At 41.4% G+C, this 16,809-nt stretch overlaps 1 protein-coding gene across 1 annotated transcript in view; it reads right to left on the bottom strand.

Moving 5' to 3' along the window:
- Cdc23 (cell division cycle protein 23) overlaps nucleotides 1-16,809 on the bottom strand; it is a 291,636-nt gene that overhangs the window by 165,521 nt on the left and 109,306 nt on the right. The window contains exon 6 of the mRNA XM_067151429.2: nucleotides 10,389-10,553. Within this exon, the coding sequence (XP_067007530.2) occupies nucleotides 10,389-10,553 (165 nt within the window). The remainder of the gene's footprint in view (nucleotides 1-10,388; nucleotides 10,554-16,809) is intronic.

Raw genomic sequence — 16,809 nt, 5'->3', positions numbered from 1 at the left:
TTCTCTGAACTGGAAGCATTAGCCGTCTCTGCGGAAGGAGTTAGGTATGCCGATTCCTTGCGCGTGGCAAAAGAACCCCCGCCTTCTTTTAGTAACACTCGGCCTCCACCTCGCCGACCAGTCAATCCCCGTAAATGTTATGCGTGCGGGTCGCCTGACCATCTGCGGAATAAGTGTCCTCTGATCAAATCAAGTGGGACAAGGAATGGAGCAGGGTCATCACAAGGCTGTTTTAAGTGTGGGGCCTTCTCACATATCGCCAAGAATTGCCCAAACTCAAATAGCACCCCCTCCTGCTCAACTTCTGGTGCAAATTCCATCTATGCCAATAATAAAAAGTGACTAGTGGCTTCGGTTGAGTCGACTAATCCATCTTCCCGAGACTCAGCCCCTAGTAAACAGATTGTAAATGCAGAGAACGATCAGCCTTCAAGTTCATCTTTTGAATGCCCTAAAGAATGTCTTAGGATTGCGGCGGATACCCCCGCACCTGTTCCTTTTCTTAAGATTGAGGTAAATAACGAGCCTATAACAGCTCTCTTAGATTCAGGCAGTGTTTGTTCCATTATTTCGGCTGATTGGTATTCTAAATTGAAATCTGTTTGTAAACTCCCTGACTATGACTCATCTCCTGTTAAATATGTTTCGGCTAATTCATCTCCATTAGAAATTCTAGGTTCCTTACATGTCAAAATTCGGGTTTTTAAATTTACATGGAAGATCAAATTGTTTGTGGCCAAGCGTTTGTCTTGCCCCATCATATTGGGAGCGGACTTCATTTCTCACACTGGTCTTGTGCTCGATCTCCAGAGTAGGTCGTGCACATTCAAATTTGCGTCCAATTGTAGAATTCCCTTGTTAAAGTGTAATTCTGTATCATGTTCATCTATTTCGCCTACCCAGGATGAGATGTTGTTAGACCTTAGACATCTACCTGAGGAGCAGGCTGATAGTATTCGGAAACTGTGTCAGTCGTTTCCCGAGGTGTTCTCTGATACTCTTGGTGTTACTGACCTTATTGAATACAAAATTGAGGTTACGGATTCGATTCCTGTCCGTTTTCCACCGTATAGGCTATCTCCACCTAAAATGAAGGCTCTGAAAGAAATCATCGATCAGATGTTGAAGGATGGTATTATTAGGCCCTCTAAGTCAGCGTATTCTTCGCCTATTTTTCTAGTCCCGAAACCCCAAGGAGGCTTCAGGCCTGTCATTGATTACAGGGCTCTCAATCGGAAGGTGGTGTTGCAATCTGTGCCCCTTCCCGACCTTCATTCTTGCTTTTCATGGTTTCGTAAGGCCAAGTTCTTCACCATCTTGGACTTGAATCAGGCCTATAATCAAATTCCCCTTGCCGAAGAGTCTAAACATCTTACAGCGTTTGCCACGGACTGGAACTTATACGAATACAACCGCGTGCCTTTCGGGCTCCCCACGGGGGCAGCTGTGCTCACTAGGCTACTAGATAGGGTCTTTTCTGACATCAAATTTGAGTACTTATATCACTACTTGGATGATGTCGTCGTATTTTCCGAAACCTTTGAAGAACATCTAGATCATCTGCGAGAAGTTCTCAATCGCCTTCGTAAGGCTGGGTTAACTGTTAAGTTGTCCAAGGTTGCCTTTGCTAAGCCCTCTATGTCATTCCTAGGGCATATTGTGTCACCTGATGGTGTAGCTGTCGATCATTCTAGAACACAGGCCATCCGTGATTTTAAACCTCCTAAGGACATCAAAGGTATCGCTAGATTCATTGGTATGGTGAATTTCTTCAGGAAGTTTATTCCTAACTTCGCTAATAGAGCGGCGCCCTTAAACCTTCTTCGTAGGAAAGGCATCAAATTCGAGTGGGGACCGTCTCAACAAGCCGCTTTTGAAGACCTTAAATTAGCTCTCTGTAATGCCCCTGTACTTGCTATGCCGGATTTCTCGAAGAAATTCATCGTCCAAACCGACGCGTCGTCGTCGGCGGTAGCTGCAGTCCTTCTTCAAGAGACTGAACTAGGGAGGCGCCCCATCGCCTATGCATCTAGGTCTCTCTCGGCTCAAGAAGCAAAGTACTCCATATATGAGCTTGAAGGTTTGGCAGTTTTATTTGCCTTAGAAAAGTTCCGTCTCTATCTGGAACATGTCAAATTCGACTTGGAGACAGATAATCAAGCCTTAAGCTGGGTCTTAGGTAGGCCGCGTCGTACTGGTCGTATAGCCCGTTGGGCCATCCGTATTTCCGCCTTCCAATTCGATGTCAGGCATATCAGAGGTACCGAAAATGTTGTGGCTGATGGACTCAGCCGTATGTTTTCAAACGAGGTCGAGACCCATGAACCGGTCGACAGTTCATCACCTTCCGAGTCCATACTATCTGAGGTTAATGCCATCCTAACAGATGCTCCCATGCTCTTTAGGGATATCGAGAAATACCAACGTGAAGATCCGACGCTGGGTCCGATAATGGAAACCCTTTCTTCTGGGGAACATGTCGTCCCTTATGTTCTGAGGAATGGTGTTTTATGTTGCCCATCGAGGCATGATAAGATGATGAAGGTTGTCGTGCCAGCGGTTCTTGTGCCTATGATCTTCAAGTATTATCATGAGACCCCATTAGGAGGGCATCTTGGAATCTTTAAAACCCGTGAAAAAATTCGTGAAATGTTCATTTGGAAAGGTATGGACGGTGAAATCCGTGAACTTGTAAAAGCTTGTAAATCTTGTTTGCTTAGTAAACCCACCATGTCCACCAAGGTAGGCCTTTTGTCTTCGCATCAAGCGTCGCGCCCCATGGAACGCCTGTATATCGATTATGTAGGACCCTTCCCCCAGTCAAAGGGTAATGCTAACAAGTTCATCTTTGTGTGCGTAGATGGCTTTACTAGATTTTCTTGGTTATTTCCGACTAAGCTGGCTACCGCTCAGTCCACCATTACTTGCCTAAATTCTATTTTTGCTTCTTTTGGTCCGTGCCAATATATTGTATCTGATAATGCTAAGGCGTTCACATCAAATTTATTTCGTAAATTCTGCTATGACTTGTCCATCTCTCATGTAACTACTTCTGCTTATTACCCTCAACCATCTCTGGCTGAACGGGTTAACCGTAATCTCAGGTCCGCACTCATTGCCTATCATCATGAAGATCCTTCCAGGTGGGACACGTCCCTGCATTGGATTGCTTTTGCTTTGAATTCGGCGGTTCATGAATCTCACAAGTTTACTCCAACTTCTTTGATGTTCAAGTTTGTTCCCAACTCGCCGCTCTCTAACCTCTGGTCTTTGAATGACATTCTCCCCGAGACAATAGATCCGGATAACATTAAAGATCTTTGGAAGAAGGCTAAAGCCAATCTTAAAGTGTCTCATGAAAAGGTTAGGGAAAGGTATGATCGTGGACGGAGACCCACCACTTTGAAGGTAGGTGACCAGGTTATGGTCAAAAATTTTGTTCCCGCGGGCAAGCTTGCCCCCAGATTTCATGGGCCTTGTATCATTCTCGATTTTCTTACGCCGGTTACCTTATTGCTAAGTAATCCAGCCACCGAGAGGATATTTAGAGATCACCTGTCCCAGGTGAAACCGGTGTAATTTTGTGTTAACTTGCTTCATATTATTTTGAAAGGATATGAAGGTTATATTTTTTTTGAGTTTCACTTTTAAGGCATTCTGCCCCTTCTGTAATATTTTGGTTTTAGATGTAAGCCTTTTGTAAAACCCACCCCGATCCGTTAAACTGCCATCCTGTTCTTGCCACGGCCATTACCACGCTCCCGTCTCCTGCTCCACCTTACACTGTGGCTTCATAATAGTAAATGCCATGGATATCTACACGCCGCTGGCCCCTCAACCTCTCCACAAGCCTGTACCCTCAAAGAAGATGATAGTCCAACACAATTCTGCCGCCTAGCTTTAATGTTTCAGCGCCCCCGCAGCCGCGCAGCGCCGTGCAGCGACTGGGGAGGGGGATGGGCCCCCTCCTCTCCAGCGAGGACGACAGGTGCACGGCGAGCCGGAGCTCTCCTCCCGGCCAAGGCTGACGTGCGGCGCACGACCTGCTACATGCCCGCAGCCTGTATCTGTTCACTGCGGGCGCGGCGTTCTTCAACACCTCTGCTCCCCTCATAGTGCGGGCGAGCGGTATCTCAGGGTACTTGAGGGGTCCGAGCGGCCTCCGTTGGACGCAAGCCGCAACGGCCGGTCTGGCCATCCGACTCAATCTACATCAACTACATGGACAGTCACCATAAGCAATAACTACACTTCGGAATTCCACAACAATATTTGGTGGACATTGCAAAATTTTTCTTCAACTTTAAGTATTAAAAGTTTATCTTCAGAAATTCAAATTCTACAAACATAAAGACTTTCATTCACCTGCAACAACAATATTTTGAAACTGAATTAAGAAATCTTGTAAATGCTTCTGCTATCTATCTTCGTATCAACATCATTACTTGGACTTTGTTTCAAACTGATTTCATGTGTAACCCCTGGAGGAACTTTTGGGGGGGGAGGTCTGTACCGGGCGGTACACCTCTACACCATTTATTTAAAAGTTGCGCCAGTTGAAACTCCTCTTCTGGAGGAAGGTTGAACTTTATCTATTCTATTAATTCTCTACTTTCTCAGAAGATGTCACCACGTGGAAAATTTTGAGTTTTTGAACTGTGTCACTTTTGATGTGTTTTTGTTTCGCTTGAAGTAAGAAGTGTGACCTTTCTCTTCTAGAGGACACTACTGAAGATCAACAATAGTGCAACCTAGTGCGGAGTCAAAGAACTATTTTGTTGAAGAAATTTTTATTTCAAATGTTTGTTCTTTGTTAAATTTCTTTCTGCCATTGTTTATGTTGGCTGTATACCCCTCTCTTTCCCCTTGTTTTGCATGTAGCCAATCCCGAATTTCTTAAATTAATTTCTATCCAATCAGATGTATCTTCCCCCAACTTGAATCGATTGTGGGATCCTATCCAATAAAAACATTGTGGGCGGGTGTTTTCTTTCCCCTAACGCCTAGAAACTTCCGCGAGAGTATATAAACTGCTGATTTTAGGGTCTCCGGGCCACTTCTGTTCCATCTTTCAGTGTATTAAGTACATAGCAGGAGGCGGGAAGCGCCTCTTTCTTCTTCAGCCGTTCAACACCAGGTAATGGCCTATTAATAACTTCTTTTCTTGCTAGGTCGGCAGTTTAACACTCGCGGCGGGTTCGAAGCATTTCCATCATGTAACCTTTTCCTAAAATGTAATTACTCTTTTCATCTTTTCTTGTAAAGCTACATATTGGGATAGAGAGTGCTAACCCTCTCGAGCTCCCACTCACATTTGTTTTGAGGTGAACTTATTTTCTCAAACTATTCTTCGTTTATGTAATGTAAAGCGTTCTTCTCTAAGTCACCTCTGTAGTATGGGATTAGCCCTTGCGTTAGCGGCCCAGAGCCAGATTAGGTTTTAAAAACAAAGTGTATTAGGAGTGCAAGATCGCCTCCTCTCAAATTGTTATTTTAGAGGTCATGTAATCAACCTTCTTTTCATGTAATAGACCTCCGTAGGTTGGGTATTTTACCCCTGTGAATACGTCCTTAGAAGGACAGCTTGAAGGTAGAGTTTGGTGTGGCCTTGTGATAGGCTTACAATTTTGAGAGCGGATCGCTCTTTGAAATTTGTTTCTGTATGCCTCGTGCAGGCTTTATGTGTAATGTTTGGAGCCAGTGCTCCTGGGCATGAATGGGGTTTTCTGCCCCTTGGCTAAAACTATTTTTTTGGAGTAAGGCGGGGCTGATTGCCCAAGAGTTATGAAGTAAGGGCACTGAGCCCGAATCCAATAATATTGTACCTACATTTTTGCTACTCTGTACCTGTTATGATTGTTATCTCTTGTTTTTGAAAAGAAAATATAACCTAGTTAAATTTTAAATTAATTTTACATTGCACGTTAATTTCGTAGCTTGAAACCCATTCACACCCGCACCTTCTTTCACCTCTACCTACCACGGATATCTCCGTAACAATAATAATAATAATAATAATAATAATAATAATAATAATAATAATAATAATTGAAAACAAACAGAAACTTTATTATAAACTAATATTCGTCTGCAACGGACACCAAGTCAACTGAAAATGAATCTAAATAACACGAAGCATATTCATAAGACTTCATTCGCGTTTACCTCTAAATAAAATACAAACAGAAATGACGTGCAATAAGCCAACAACACAAACAAACCTGAACATAGCTTTTACTTAGTGTGTGTAGTTTATTGGTCATTGTTAATTGTGGTGGAATGGAATTACTGTGAATGAAAAGAAGAGCATCAGCAATCGTCTGGTTGTAGAAGAGAATGAAGCCCGCTGAACTGAAATTCATCTCTGAAGCTGAACTTGATGCATGCATACATATTACTTTCTTAGCGATCTGGTGAAATTTTGAATAGTTTTGTCCATTTGTTCTCCAATAGGACGCTATATCCATCTTCTTCCATTCCACAATTTTGCTTTAAATATCTTTCCAGCTCATCTGTTGGAATAGGAGCATCATGAACGTCAGTCCACGAAGAAAACTTCATTACTTTGGCAGGTTGTGGCATAGTGGTGGAGTGTGATGACACGGAAGCATTAGAATGCTCGTCATTCAAGCACACATCGTTCAACGTAAGTTTTTTATCTAATCATAAAAAGACAAAATCAGTCCGACTCCTTTAATCTATACTAATATAATAAAGATAATAATAATGCTATTTGCTTTTACGTCCAACTAACTACTTTTTTGGCCACCGGAGACGCCGAGGTGCCGGAATTCAGTCCCGCAGGAGTTCTTTTACGTACCAGTAAATCTACCGACATGAGGCTTACGTATTTGAGCACCTTCAAATATCACCGGACTGAGCCAGGATCGAACCTGCCAAGCTGGGGTCAGAAGGCCAGCGCCTCTACCGTCGGAGGCACTCAGCCCAGCATATAATAAAGAGAGAGTGCGAATTTTGTTAGTTTGTGTATATCTGGAGGGTAATCTCAGAAACTACTGGACTGATTCTAAAAACCCTTTTTTAAAATGTAAATATAACTTACATTATCCCTGAGAGACATGGGTTGTATTTTATTTTCAAAATAATTCAAGGTGGGGGGCGACGGGGGGAGATATCAAAATACTAGGCTAATATAGGCGAAATATCGAATTTGTCGTGCAAAGACAAGCCCCTTGACCCAAAGAACAAATCTTGGTAAGCCTTATGGACCCGAAAACCATGTTTTAAGGTCCTAAAACCGACTGTTATGGAGATATTGGCGCCACACTACCCTGCTCTCGGAATTGGATAAGGAAATGAACTGCCGTAACCATGGCAACGCCAGTTCCAGGATTTGACAGCAGCGAGATTATGCGTGTACGTTTGAGCATAGCTGCCAACTAAAATTTGTACACATAATCCCTGAGCATATCTACAATATATCTCGAAAACTTAACATGTTACAGACATGAAGTGGTATTTATAATCTCTTTTAAAAATAAATAGACATGTATTATTTTGTTTTCGGAAAAGACACTTAAGGGGGGGGGGGGGGGGGGGAGGAGGACTGAAATGTGGGCTGGCATGAATTCTTAAGATGAGAATATCTACAGTATATCTCAAACACTTAACACGTTACAGATGTGAAAATTGATATTTTTAACATTTAAAAAATAAAAAAAACAAGTATTATTTTGTTTTTTTGAAAAACCACTGAACGTGGTGGTAAAATTAAAATGTAAATATAACTTACATTATCCCTGAGGTGAGGGTTGAATTAATTTTATTAGGGTACTGATATCTCAAAAACTGAAGTTGTTACAGACGTAAAAAATTGGTATTTAGAGTCTCCTTTAAGAAGAAAGAAATATGTATTCTTTTGGTTTTGGAAAATCCACTTAAGGGGGGATGAAAGGACTGAAATATTAGTTGAATTATTTGTATGAGGATACTTATATCTAAAAAACCTAAAGATGTTGCAGACGTGAAAATGGGTATTTGAAATCACCTTTGAAAATAAAAAACACTCATTTTTGGGGGTAAAATTAACTTCGGATTGGGGGGGAGGGGCGGCGTTGAAATCGGTGTTGAATTCCTTTCATGAGGATACAAATATCTCAAGAATTGAAGATGTTACAGTCGTGATAATTGGTATTTGCAGCTCTTTTATAAATAAACACGTATTTTTTTGTTTTCGGAAAAACCACTTAAGGGACTGAAAAGAACTGAAAAAGCAGGTGAAAGCAGGTACCGGTATATCTACATTGTATGTCAAAAACTTTACATATTACAGACATGGAACTTGGTACTTGGAATGTCCTTCAAAAATAAATAAACATGTCACTCATTTTTGTTTTCGGAAAATCCACGTAGGTGGGGGTGGAGGAAGGGCTGATAAAGGGGTTGAATTCTTTTTATGCGGATACTTATATCTCAAAACCTGAAGATGTTACAGTTGTGGAAATATGTATTTGTAATCTCCTTTAAAAATAAAGAAACTTTTTTTTTTACTTGAGAGAAGATGTTCTCATGTGTACAGTTCTATGTCGCATGGTCATCTCAGCCCCAAAAGGCAATACCGCACACTTGGTTTACAAAGAGTTTCTGGGGTAAATGAAACTCAATTTTTCAGTGAGGTTTTATACTTCAGGGATTTTCAGATAATGTCTTAGTACAGTACCATGGAACGATTACTTTTATCAAATTACGAAATTTATGCGAGAAGCCGCAGGTAATTGTTAGTGTAGATAAAATTCATTGCAGATCATACAGCACACAAAATTAACGTCTTTCCCATCACCCTCAACTGCAGGCATGAATACCAACCAAATACGACTTTTAACTTTAGGATCCGGTTCAGAAGTTTTGTATTGTACGGTTTTTAGTTTGTTTGTTCCTTCTTTTTTTTTTTTTTTACTTCACAATTTTTTGCCACGGTTTCCTTTCTTTAGGAACTATAGTCCACATTCGTTTCCGATAACAGGATAGACGGAGAAGTCACACTGAAAGTCACAGCAAATTTGATCGGCTCCACTCGACCGTAATGCAATGTGCTCCGCTGACACGCAGTACACTGTACACATTGAAGCAGTCAGCCCATAGAACTACCACAGCGCTGTACTTGGCTCACCGCGTACAAATGACAGAGCGCTGGCCCAGACCGGCCCGTGCGATGACATCACAGGCTTCTTATGTTCGAGCCTTTCAAAGCCCATTGCAGCCTACTGCCAAAGCAGCTCATTGGCTGGGCCTCTCTGCAGGACTCTGTTGAGAGGTATATATTTGGATTATGGTTAGGACCTCTTTCCTTATTTTCCATCTTAGTTTAATTATTCTATCATTGACATGTTCAACATCCGACACTATGTCAATGTTCTTACTGATGACAAATGCTACGCCATTACGGGGTTCCTTTTCGTGTCCATGCCAACAGATCTTATTACCCTTCCTCAATGATTTTACACCTTTCCCTTTCCATTTTGTCTCACTCAATCCTAGAATATCAAACTTTCTCCTTTCCATGAGGTCCACTAGTTCTTCATATTTTCCTGTCAGTGTTATAATATTCAATGTTCCAATTTTTGTATTATTCTTTCTCATGTAGATTTGACCCTTAGCATATCTTTGCTGATTATCATCGGGCTGCCAGCCGTCATACCTGCAGAAGTATGTGAGGATGCTGTCATATTTGGGACTTTAATTCCACTGCATCCGAGGCTCTTTTAAGTTTAGAAAGCGGACACAATTACTCTCCTGTTGACTTGCTGGGCCTAATACAAAAGATTGTTTTTTTCTGTCAGGGCAATCTCCCTTAGCCTTTAGCAGTCCCCTGCAATATCTACAAGGCAGCACCTTTTTAGTGAATTTATGTGGCATATCCTCCACAAAGGTTTCACTCAACCTCCTAAGGAGATCTCCTCTGCCCATAGTCGTTGGTTCATCCTTAGTTTACCAGATTTGGTATTAGCCACCTGACCCTTGGCCAGACAGTCGTAGGTTGCACCGTCTACTGTCACACATGGTAGCGGATTACTCCTGACCTGACTGACTTCTGTATTAACATGTAACGTTAAAAAATTTAATTCTTTTTCTCTTTAAAGAATTGAATCTTTCTAATGCCAGAAAGTAAGATACTGGTCCTATAGGAGTATTCTAACATGCCTTAGAGCAACAACACAGAGTAGTCACATTTAATCACCCTCAAATGCCTCCAACCTACTTTGGAATGAAATTCCCTATCATGGGAACAGAAGGACCACGACTGACTATGTCACTAAGGTTGGTATATTGAGATATTTTAGTAACTGAAAAAAAGAGAGGGGAAAAAAAAAGCAGTGAGCTGTAATTGAAATTTTTCAAACTATTACCGAGTATCTAAATTAACTCACCTATGGCCTGTCGGTAACTCTGTATTGCAGCATTTGTGTTCTTCATTTCCATAAACTCATGACCCATCAGAGTCCAAGCAGATAAATACTGAGGATTCAACTTGAGAGCACGCTGAAAATATAGCACAGCCTTCTGATGCTCTGATCGTAAGCTGTAATAATTACCTGAAAACAAGAGCAAGGCAAGCAAATTATTAAAAAGGAATTCTATGGTCATTCAAAACATACATCATTTGCCTACATGTTAGAGGGCAGCTATAGCATCTATGTGGATGGAGCCCTACCTAGGATGAAATCTAATGTTAAAGAAAAAACAAACGCCCAGTTCAGAAGCCAGAGGAATTAACCAATGAAGGCTAAAATCTTCAACTTAGCCAGGAATCAAATCTGGGACCTCTTGAACCAAAGTCCAGCGTGCTAATTAGTTAGCCACACAGGCAGACTCATATGTCCTTATATGAAATAATAATGTCTTGTTCTCATTATCTCTCCCTTCAGTTGTTACAGTTTCTTCTATTATCTCTGCAATTACTTAACGGTAAAAAATCACTTGTCAAAAAAAGAAAAAATGTGTAAATAAACTCTTCCCTTGATTTTATGCTTAATAAGGGCACCTGAACATGAAATCTGGATATTTTAAGGCTCATTTTGTAGGTACATATCTAAGAAATTATTTATTCTCAGACTACCAAACCCTTGCTCATTTTAAAATAATAAACTAGGGCAAAATACATCTAAAGATAACTATGGCATTACATCACAAATATGCATTCTTACAGGAGAAATAAAAGAATATTTTTCAATGTTGGTTCCATATACCCATCTTCTAAGCCTTCATGTACTTTGCTCGACCAAGTGGGGCGCACATACAATAGGATTGAGGACATTTGCTTTGGCTCTCAGCTTCTCTGCAGCAGAATACGCAAGCCCTGTGTGGTCCAATTCGGTTCATACAAAGAAGAAGGATATAGTTTTGAATAAAACCTGTAGAGTAGTTGCAGGATGCCCGAAAGCAAAACTTTACTGCCTGGCTGGGATCACACCGGTGATATTCGGACGGAAGTGGCACCAAGATATGAGAGGACAAAGGCGGAGAACAACAGGAGTCACCCACTATTTGGACTTGACCACCTCCTAAAATATTAAAATTAAAAAAGAGCTGCCTCAGCACCTCTACCACTTTAAACCAATCACCAGCAACAGAGTGCCAAGACCTATGGCAAAGTAGAACACAATACCTTTCAGAGTGGATGGTACCTCTTGAATCGCCAGCTTCTGGACATCAGCTCACCTGGGCTATTTGGAGGTCACTTAATCGTTAGAGGAGTGGTATTGGAAGATTTAGGGACAATCTCAACTGGTGAGAGTATTTAGAAAAACAGATAGAACTTTGTAATCATGAGGAAATACAAACTGCCCCAAGCATGTACAACTGTCAAATATGCCCAGTCCAATGTATACTTCAAGATCTCGTACAAGCAACCAAAGAGGGAATGGCCGTCACTGATTATTGGATGAACTCGGTATGACCGCACAAGTACATCTGTAAAATACCATGCCTTTTGTGCAATTGTAATGTGTATGTTATGTTTATGTATACAGTAGAACCTTGATTCTCCATTTTCAAAAAGTACGACACGGGAAAACGGAATATCCGGTAACGAATAAACTATCAACAATTTGGCTAAACATCACAAAAATGAAATATGTAGGCCTATAATTATAATTTTACAAACACTCCTACACCAAACCAAACTACAGCCCCAATTGGCGTTCGCCTAACATGCGAACGCTGCTCAGTCCGAAGCCCTGCAGATTACGAGATGAGCATGGTCAGTGTGATGAATACTCTAGGCCCTTATTCCTAGCTCTCTAGACAGGGGTCGCCATCTCACCATCATATAGCCCCTCAATTAAAGGTAATCGTAGGCTCAGTGGACATGGAACAAGCCCTCATTTCCAGGTAAAAATGCCTGATTTGACTGGATATCCAACCCAGGCCCTCCAGGTGAGAGGCAGGCAAGTTCGATAGCAGGGCAAACTTCAAACATTAATTTCCAGTACGTGATATAAAAATCTCAAAACTTTACATTCAGTTTTACTGGGAAACTGCATCAGTTTCGCGTGAAAACTTCTTTCAGTTCAGCAGCTTTGATGAGCCAAACTCTTCAAAAAATCAAATAACATCAAATCAAACAACAATCGACCACAAGTAGTGTTTAATTTTCTAATGTAATAAAATAAAGCACATTAGAAACAAAAACGCCGATCAGGGTGGTGAAATCCCTTTTTTTCCATTGTCACCGGTACACTGTTCGTAGTCAGTTTCTGGAAATCTTGTATCACGTAAATTAGACCTACATTGACTTTTAAAGGTAATGTTAAACTCAAGAATATGGTTTTGAATGTAAGTATTGACTCGAAAGTTTTCGAATGAAATATATTCAATGCTATATAGACATTGACATAGGCTTTTGGGCTTGTGCCATGTCAAGAAAATAATGTGAAATTCTTTACATTTTGCAGAGAACTTTGCTCTATGCCATAAGAAGAAAATCTTGACTGTCCACGAGAAAGGCTTCAACAACAGTGAGGTTTGAATTTAGACGTTAACCAATAGAAGTGAAAATGGTACGTTCATTTCGTCACCAGATGACTCCCGGGACGCGCTACATCGCCAGCGTTTGAAGTGGAAGCTGATGGAACCATCAGAATCAGTCTGAGAGGTTCACATAACATAACAGGTGTACGTACATATGAAGGAATGACATTGACACAAGCCTGAAATGAAACATCCGGCGATGAGAAACGTACAAATTTGGAAAAACCGAAACAAAATAACAATAGTGAAGGGACAGGGAAGGGAACTACCTACGTAAATCCTTCATGGCTGGCAACCAGGTATTACTTAACCAATAGCCAGTGTCCCTGTTGAAATTGTTAGGATTTCTACACATTTCCACAGCATCTTGTATAACCCTGGTCCTGTTGAGTGTAGTGTGAGTAAGAGCTCAAGCATATTGGAACATGACGCCATGACCCAACGATAGAGCGTGCTCAGCTATTGCTGATTTGTCTGGCTGGTTGAGACGAATATTACAATCATGTTCCTTGATACGAGTATCAACTTTTACTTACAGATATTTAACAAAAAGCAACAAGATATCTACATTCCTACTATACAAATATACAAGTCTATTATACAATCACAGATAGAGCAACAATATTCGAGAGCTAGATGATGCTTGCCCAGTATTGGGTGACGTCAATAGCGTTGGGGGAGGCTGCAATCAAGTCTTTCATAGTGCACATTGAAGGACATAAAACACACCGACATAGATGTTGGATTGTCTGCTGCTCTGCGCAATCACAAAGTGATGAATCGTTTGAGAAGCCCCACTTCCGCAAATTTACTTTTGTTCTGCCGACTTCCGTACGGAGTCTGTTAAGGGCTTTCCATACTGTCCACTTCTCCTGGTGTCCACATGGAAGACTTTCCTTCAGCTCTATCCAGTTGGAAAGGTGGTGGATTCTTTCTTTTCACATTGTAACTCTAGCATTCTCTGCTTTCCCCTCAAGGTTAACTGATGTGCGGAGAAAACTTTTTCTAGATTTTAGCCTCTGTGTGGCTGGGTGGTATCCGTAGAGAGGATGTGCTTCTGAAGAAGATGACTGGAGCCTTTCTTTGTTAGCTGCTACCTCCCTACGAATCTCACTGGGAGCAATACCAGCTAAAAGCTGGACCTTCTCAATGGGTGTAGGTTTCAAGCATCCAGTAATGATCCTGCAGCTTTCGTTTAAAGCGATGTCGACCTGCTTCGTATGAGCTGACCTGTACCAAACCGGGGAGGCATATTCTCCTGCAGAATAGCAGAGAGCTAGAGCTGATGTTCTAATTGTTTGTGGTTGTGTTCCCCAACTTGTTCCTGATAACTTTCGCAGAATGTTGTTTCTGGCAGCTATCTTTTGTTTCAGGTTTTGGCAATGTTTCTTATATGTTTTTTTTTTTTTTTGCTAGGGGCTTTACGTCGCGCCGACACAGATAGGTCTTATGGCGACGATGGGATAGGAAAGGTCTAGGAGTTGGAAGGAAGCGGCCGTGGCCTTAATTAAGGTACAGCCCCAGCATTTGCCTGGTGTGAAAATGGGAAACCACGGAAAACCATTTTCAGGGCTGCCGATAGTGGGATTCGAACCTACTATCTCCCGGATGCAAGCTCACAGCCGCGCGCCTCTACGCGCACGGCCAACTCGCCCGGTTCTTATATGTTAATGTGCGATCCAGCATAACTCCCAGGTACTTTGGTGTAAAGCAATGTTCCAGTAAGTTTCCCTTCCATAGTACTTTGAGTTTCTGAGAGGCCTGTGCATGCCGCAGATGGAATGCACAAATTTGAGTCTTAGCTGGATTTGGTTTGAGTTGGTTTTTCTCATAATAGGTACCTAGCTCTTCTAATGCAGCAGTTAAAGAGATCTCTGCTTCATCAAAGGTATCAGTTTGAGTAGTAAGTGCAAGGTCATCGGCATAGATAAAGCTTTTAGTATTTTCTGGTAATGGCTGGTCATTAGTATAGATGTTGAAAAGAATAGAAGCCAGTACACTGCCTTGAGGTAGTCCATTCCTTTGATTCCTCCATCTGCTTCGGCGTCCTTGGAATTCGACAAAAAAGCGACGATTTTCCAGGAAAGTAGCTATCATCTTGGTTACCTTGATGTCTGTAATCATTCTATAAAGTTTGTGTAATAATATCCTGTGATTTACTGTATCGCAGGCGGCTGAGAGGTCCACAAAAGCCACACCAGTAATCTTCATTTCAAACCCGTCCTCGATGTGCTGGGTTAGATGTAAAACCTGTGCTGTGCAACTCTTTCCTGGGCGGAAGCCACATTCCTGAGGGATTAGGACTTGGTCTACTACTCCCATTAAGCGATTGAGCAACATTCTTTCCATTATTTTGTATAGGTGGCAGAGTAAGGAGATTGGTCTGAAATTTTTGGGGTTCGAAGGTTCCTTTCCAGGTTTCAGAAATGCGATCACCTTGGATTTTCTCCATATTTTTGGAATTTTTAGGGAAGTAAAGCAGTTGTTGAAGAATTTTAAAAGCCATGCCTGTGTGGTTGAACTGAAGTGTTTTATTTGTTCTATTGTGATATCATCTAATCCTGCCGCTTTTCCATTTTGGGTACATTGAATCGCTTTCTGTAATTCCGTTATTTCAAATGGCCGGGATAGGTTACTGGACTTCATTAACTCGCTTTTTAGGATATTATGTTCCATCTTCCTTATTGGGTGATTTGTTTTCCCATTGATGACAAGGTGATTTGCGATTTGGTTTGCCGTAACATCTGCATGGACTGGTCCCTTGGTTGGATCGTTGCTAAGTCGTTTGAGAAGCTTCCAAGCCTTTCGGCTATCCCTCGACATGTCTGTTTCCTCCATAAGTTTGATCCAAGCATCTTTCTTTGCCTCTGCAATTGAGGTAAGCAGTTTCCTTCCAGCTGAGATAGTGTCTTCACTTAGCGGATCTTCCTGAAACAGTGAAATATGTGTGTTCATTTGGGCAGCTGTGTCTGAAGTTAGACCTTGTATATAGTTAACTCTGCATCCTCGTGATATGGAAGCGCGGGAAGCTTTCTTCACAGCTTCAACAAACTGATCATAAAACTCTGGTGTTGGGTGGATATCTGATATTGTTTTATCAAGGGTTGAGCTGAACTTCTCCCAGTCTGCTTTTTTGAAATTATATCTCCTTCGAAACAGAACCTTTATTGGTTGAATTGCAGAGAAAAGTTGACACATTATGGGCCGATGCTGGGTATTTGGAATGGGACTACACACTGATTTCACACATTGCTGTGCCACGTGTTCACTCACAAATATCAGGTCTGGGTTGAAGCCTCGTCGCCATCTACTGCTGTTAAAGGATGGAGGTAGTTTGGGGTCATGAATAAGTTGTAATTGGTAATCATCAGCCCATTCTAACACAGCTTCTCCATTATTATCATCATCTATATATCCCCATGCACTGGTATGTCTGTTGAAGTCTCCAACGACAAAGATTGTCTTTTGCTTGAAGTAGTTATCTGGAATTTTAAAGGAGAAATCTACATTTGGTGGTTTGTAGACACCCGAAATGGTGCAGTTACTGAGTTCCACAGTTATTATCTCGATTTGATTTTCATTGGTGGCTGCAACAGACAAAATTTGTAAATTTGGTTTGGCAAAAACAGTGCTGCCATACTGTCTGTGGGGAATCTCAGCCACAAGTCTCATTCCCGCTATTTTTGGTTGCAGTAGTTACTCGTCCCTGTAAGTTTCCTGAAGGCATAATATATCACATTTGTAAGTTTGACAAAGCTGGTGTAACATTCCTTCTTTAGATGGAGATAAACCTTCAATATTTACAGATATAATGGTTAC

Source organism: Anabrus simplex, chromosome 7, assembly GCF_040414725.1.
Source record: "Anabrus simplex isolate iqAnaSimp1 chromosome 7, ASM4041472v1, whole genome shotgun sequence".
NCBI lineage: Eukaryota > Metazoa > Arthropoda > Insecta > Orthoptera > Tettigoniidae > Anabrus > Anabrus simplex.
This window is presented reverse-complemented; position numbering and strand designations above follow the sequence as displayed.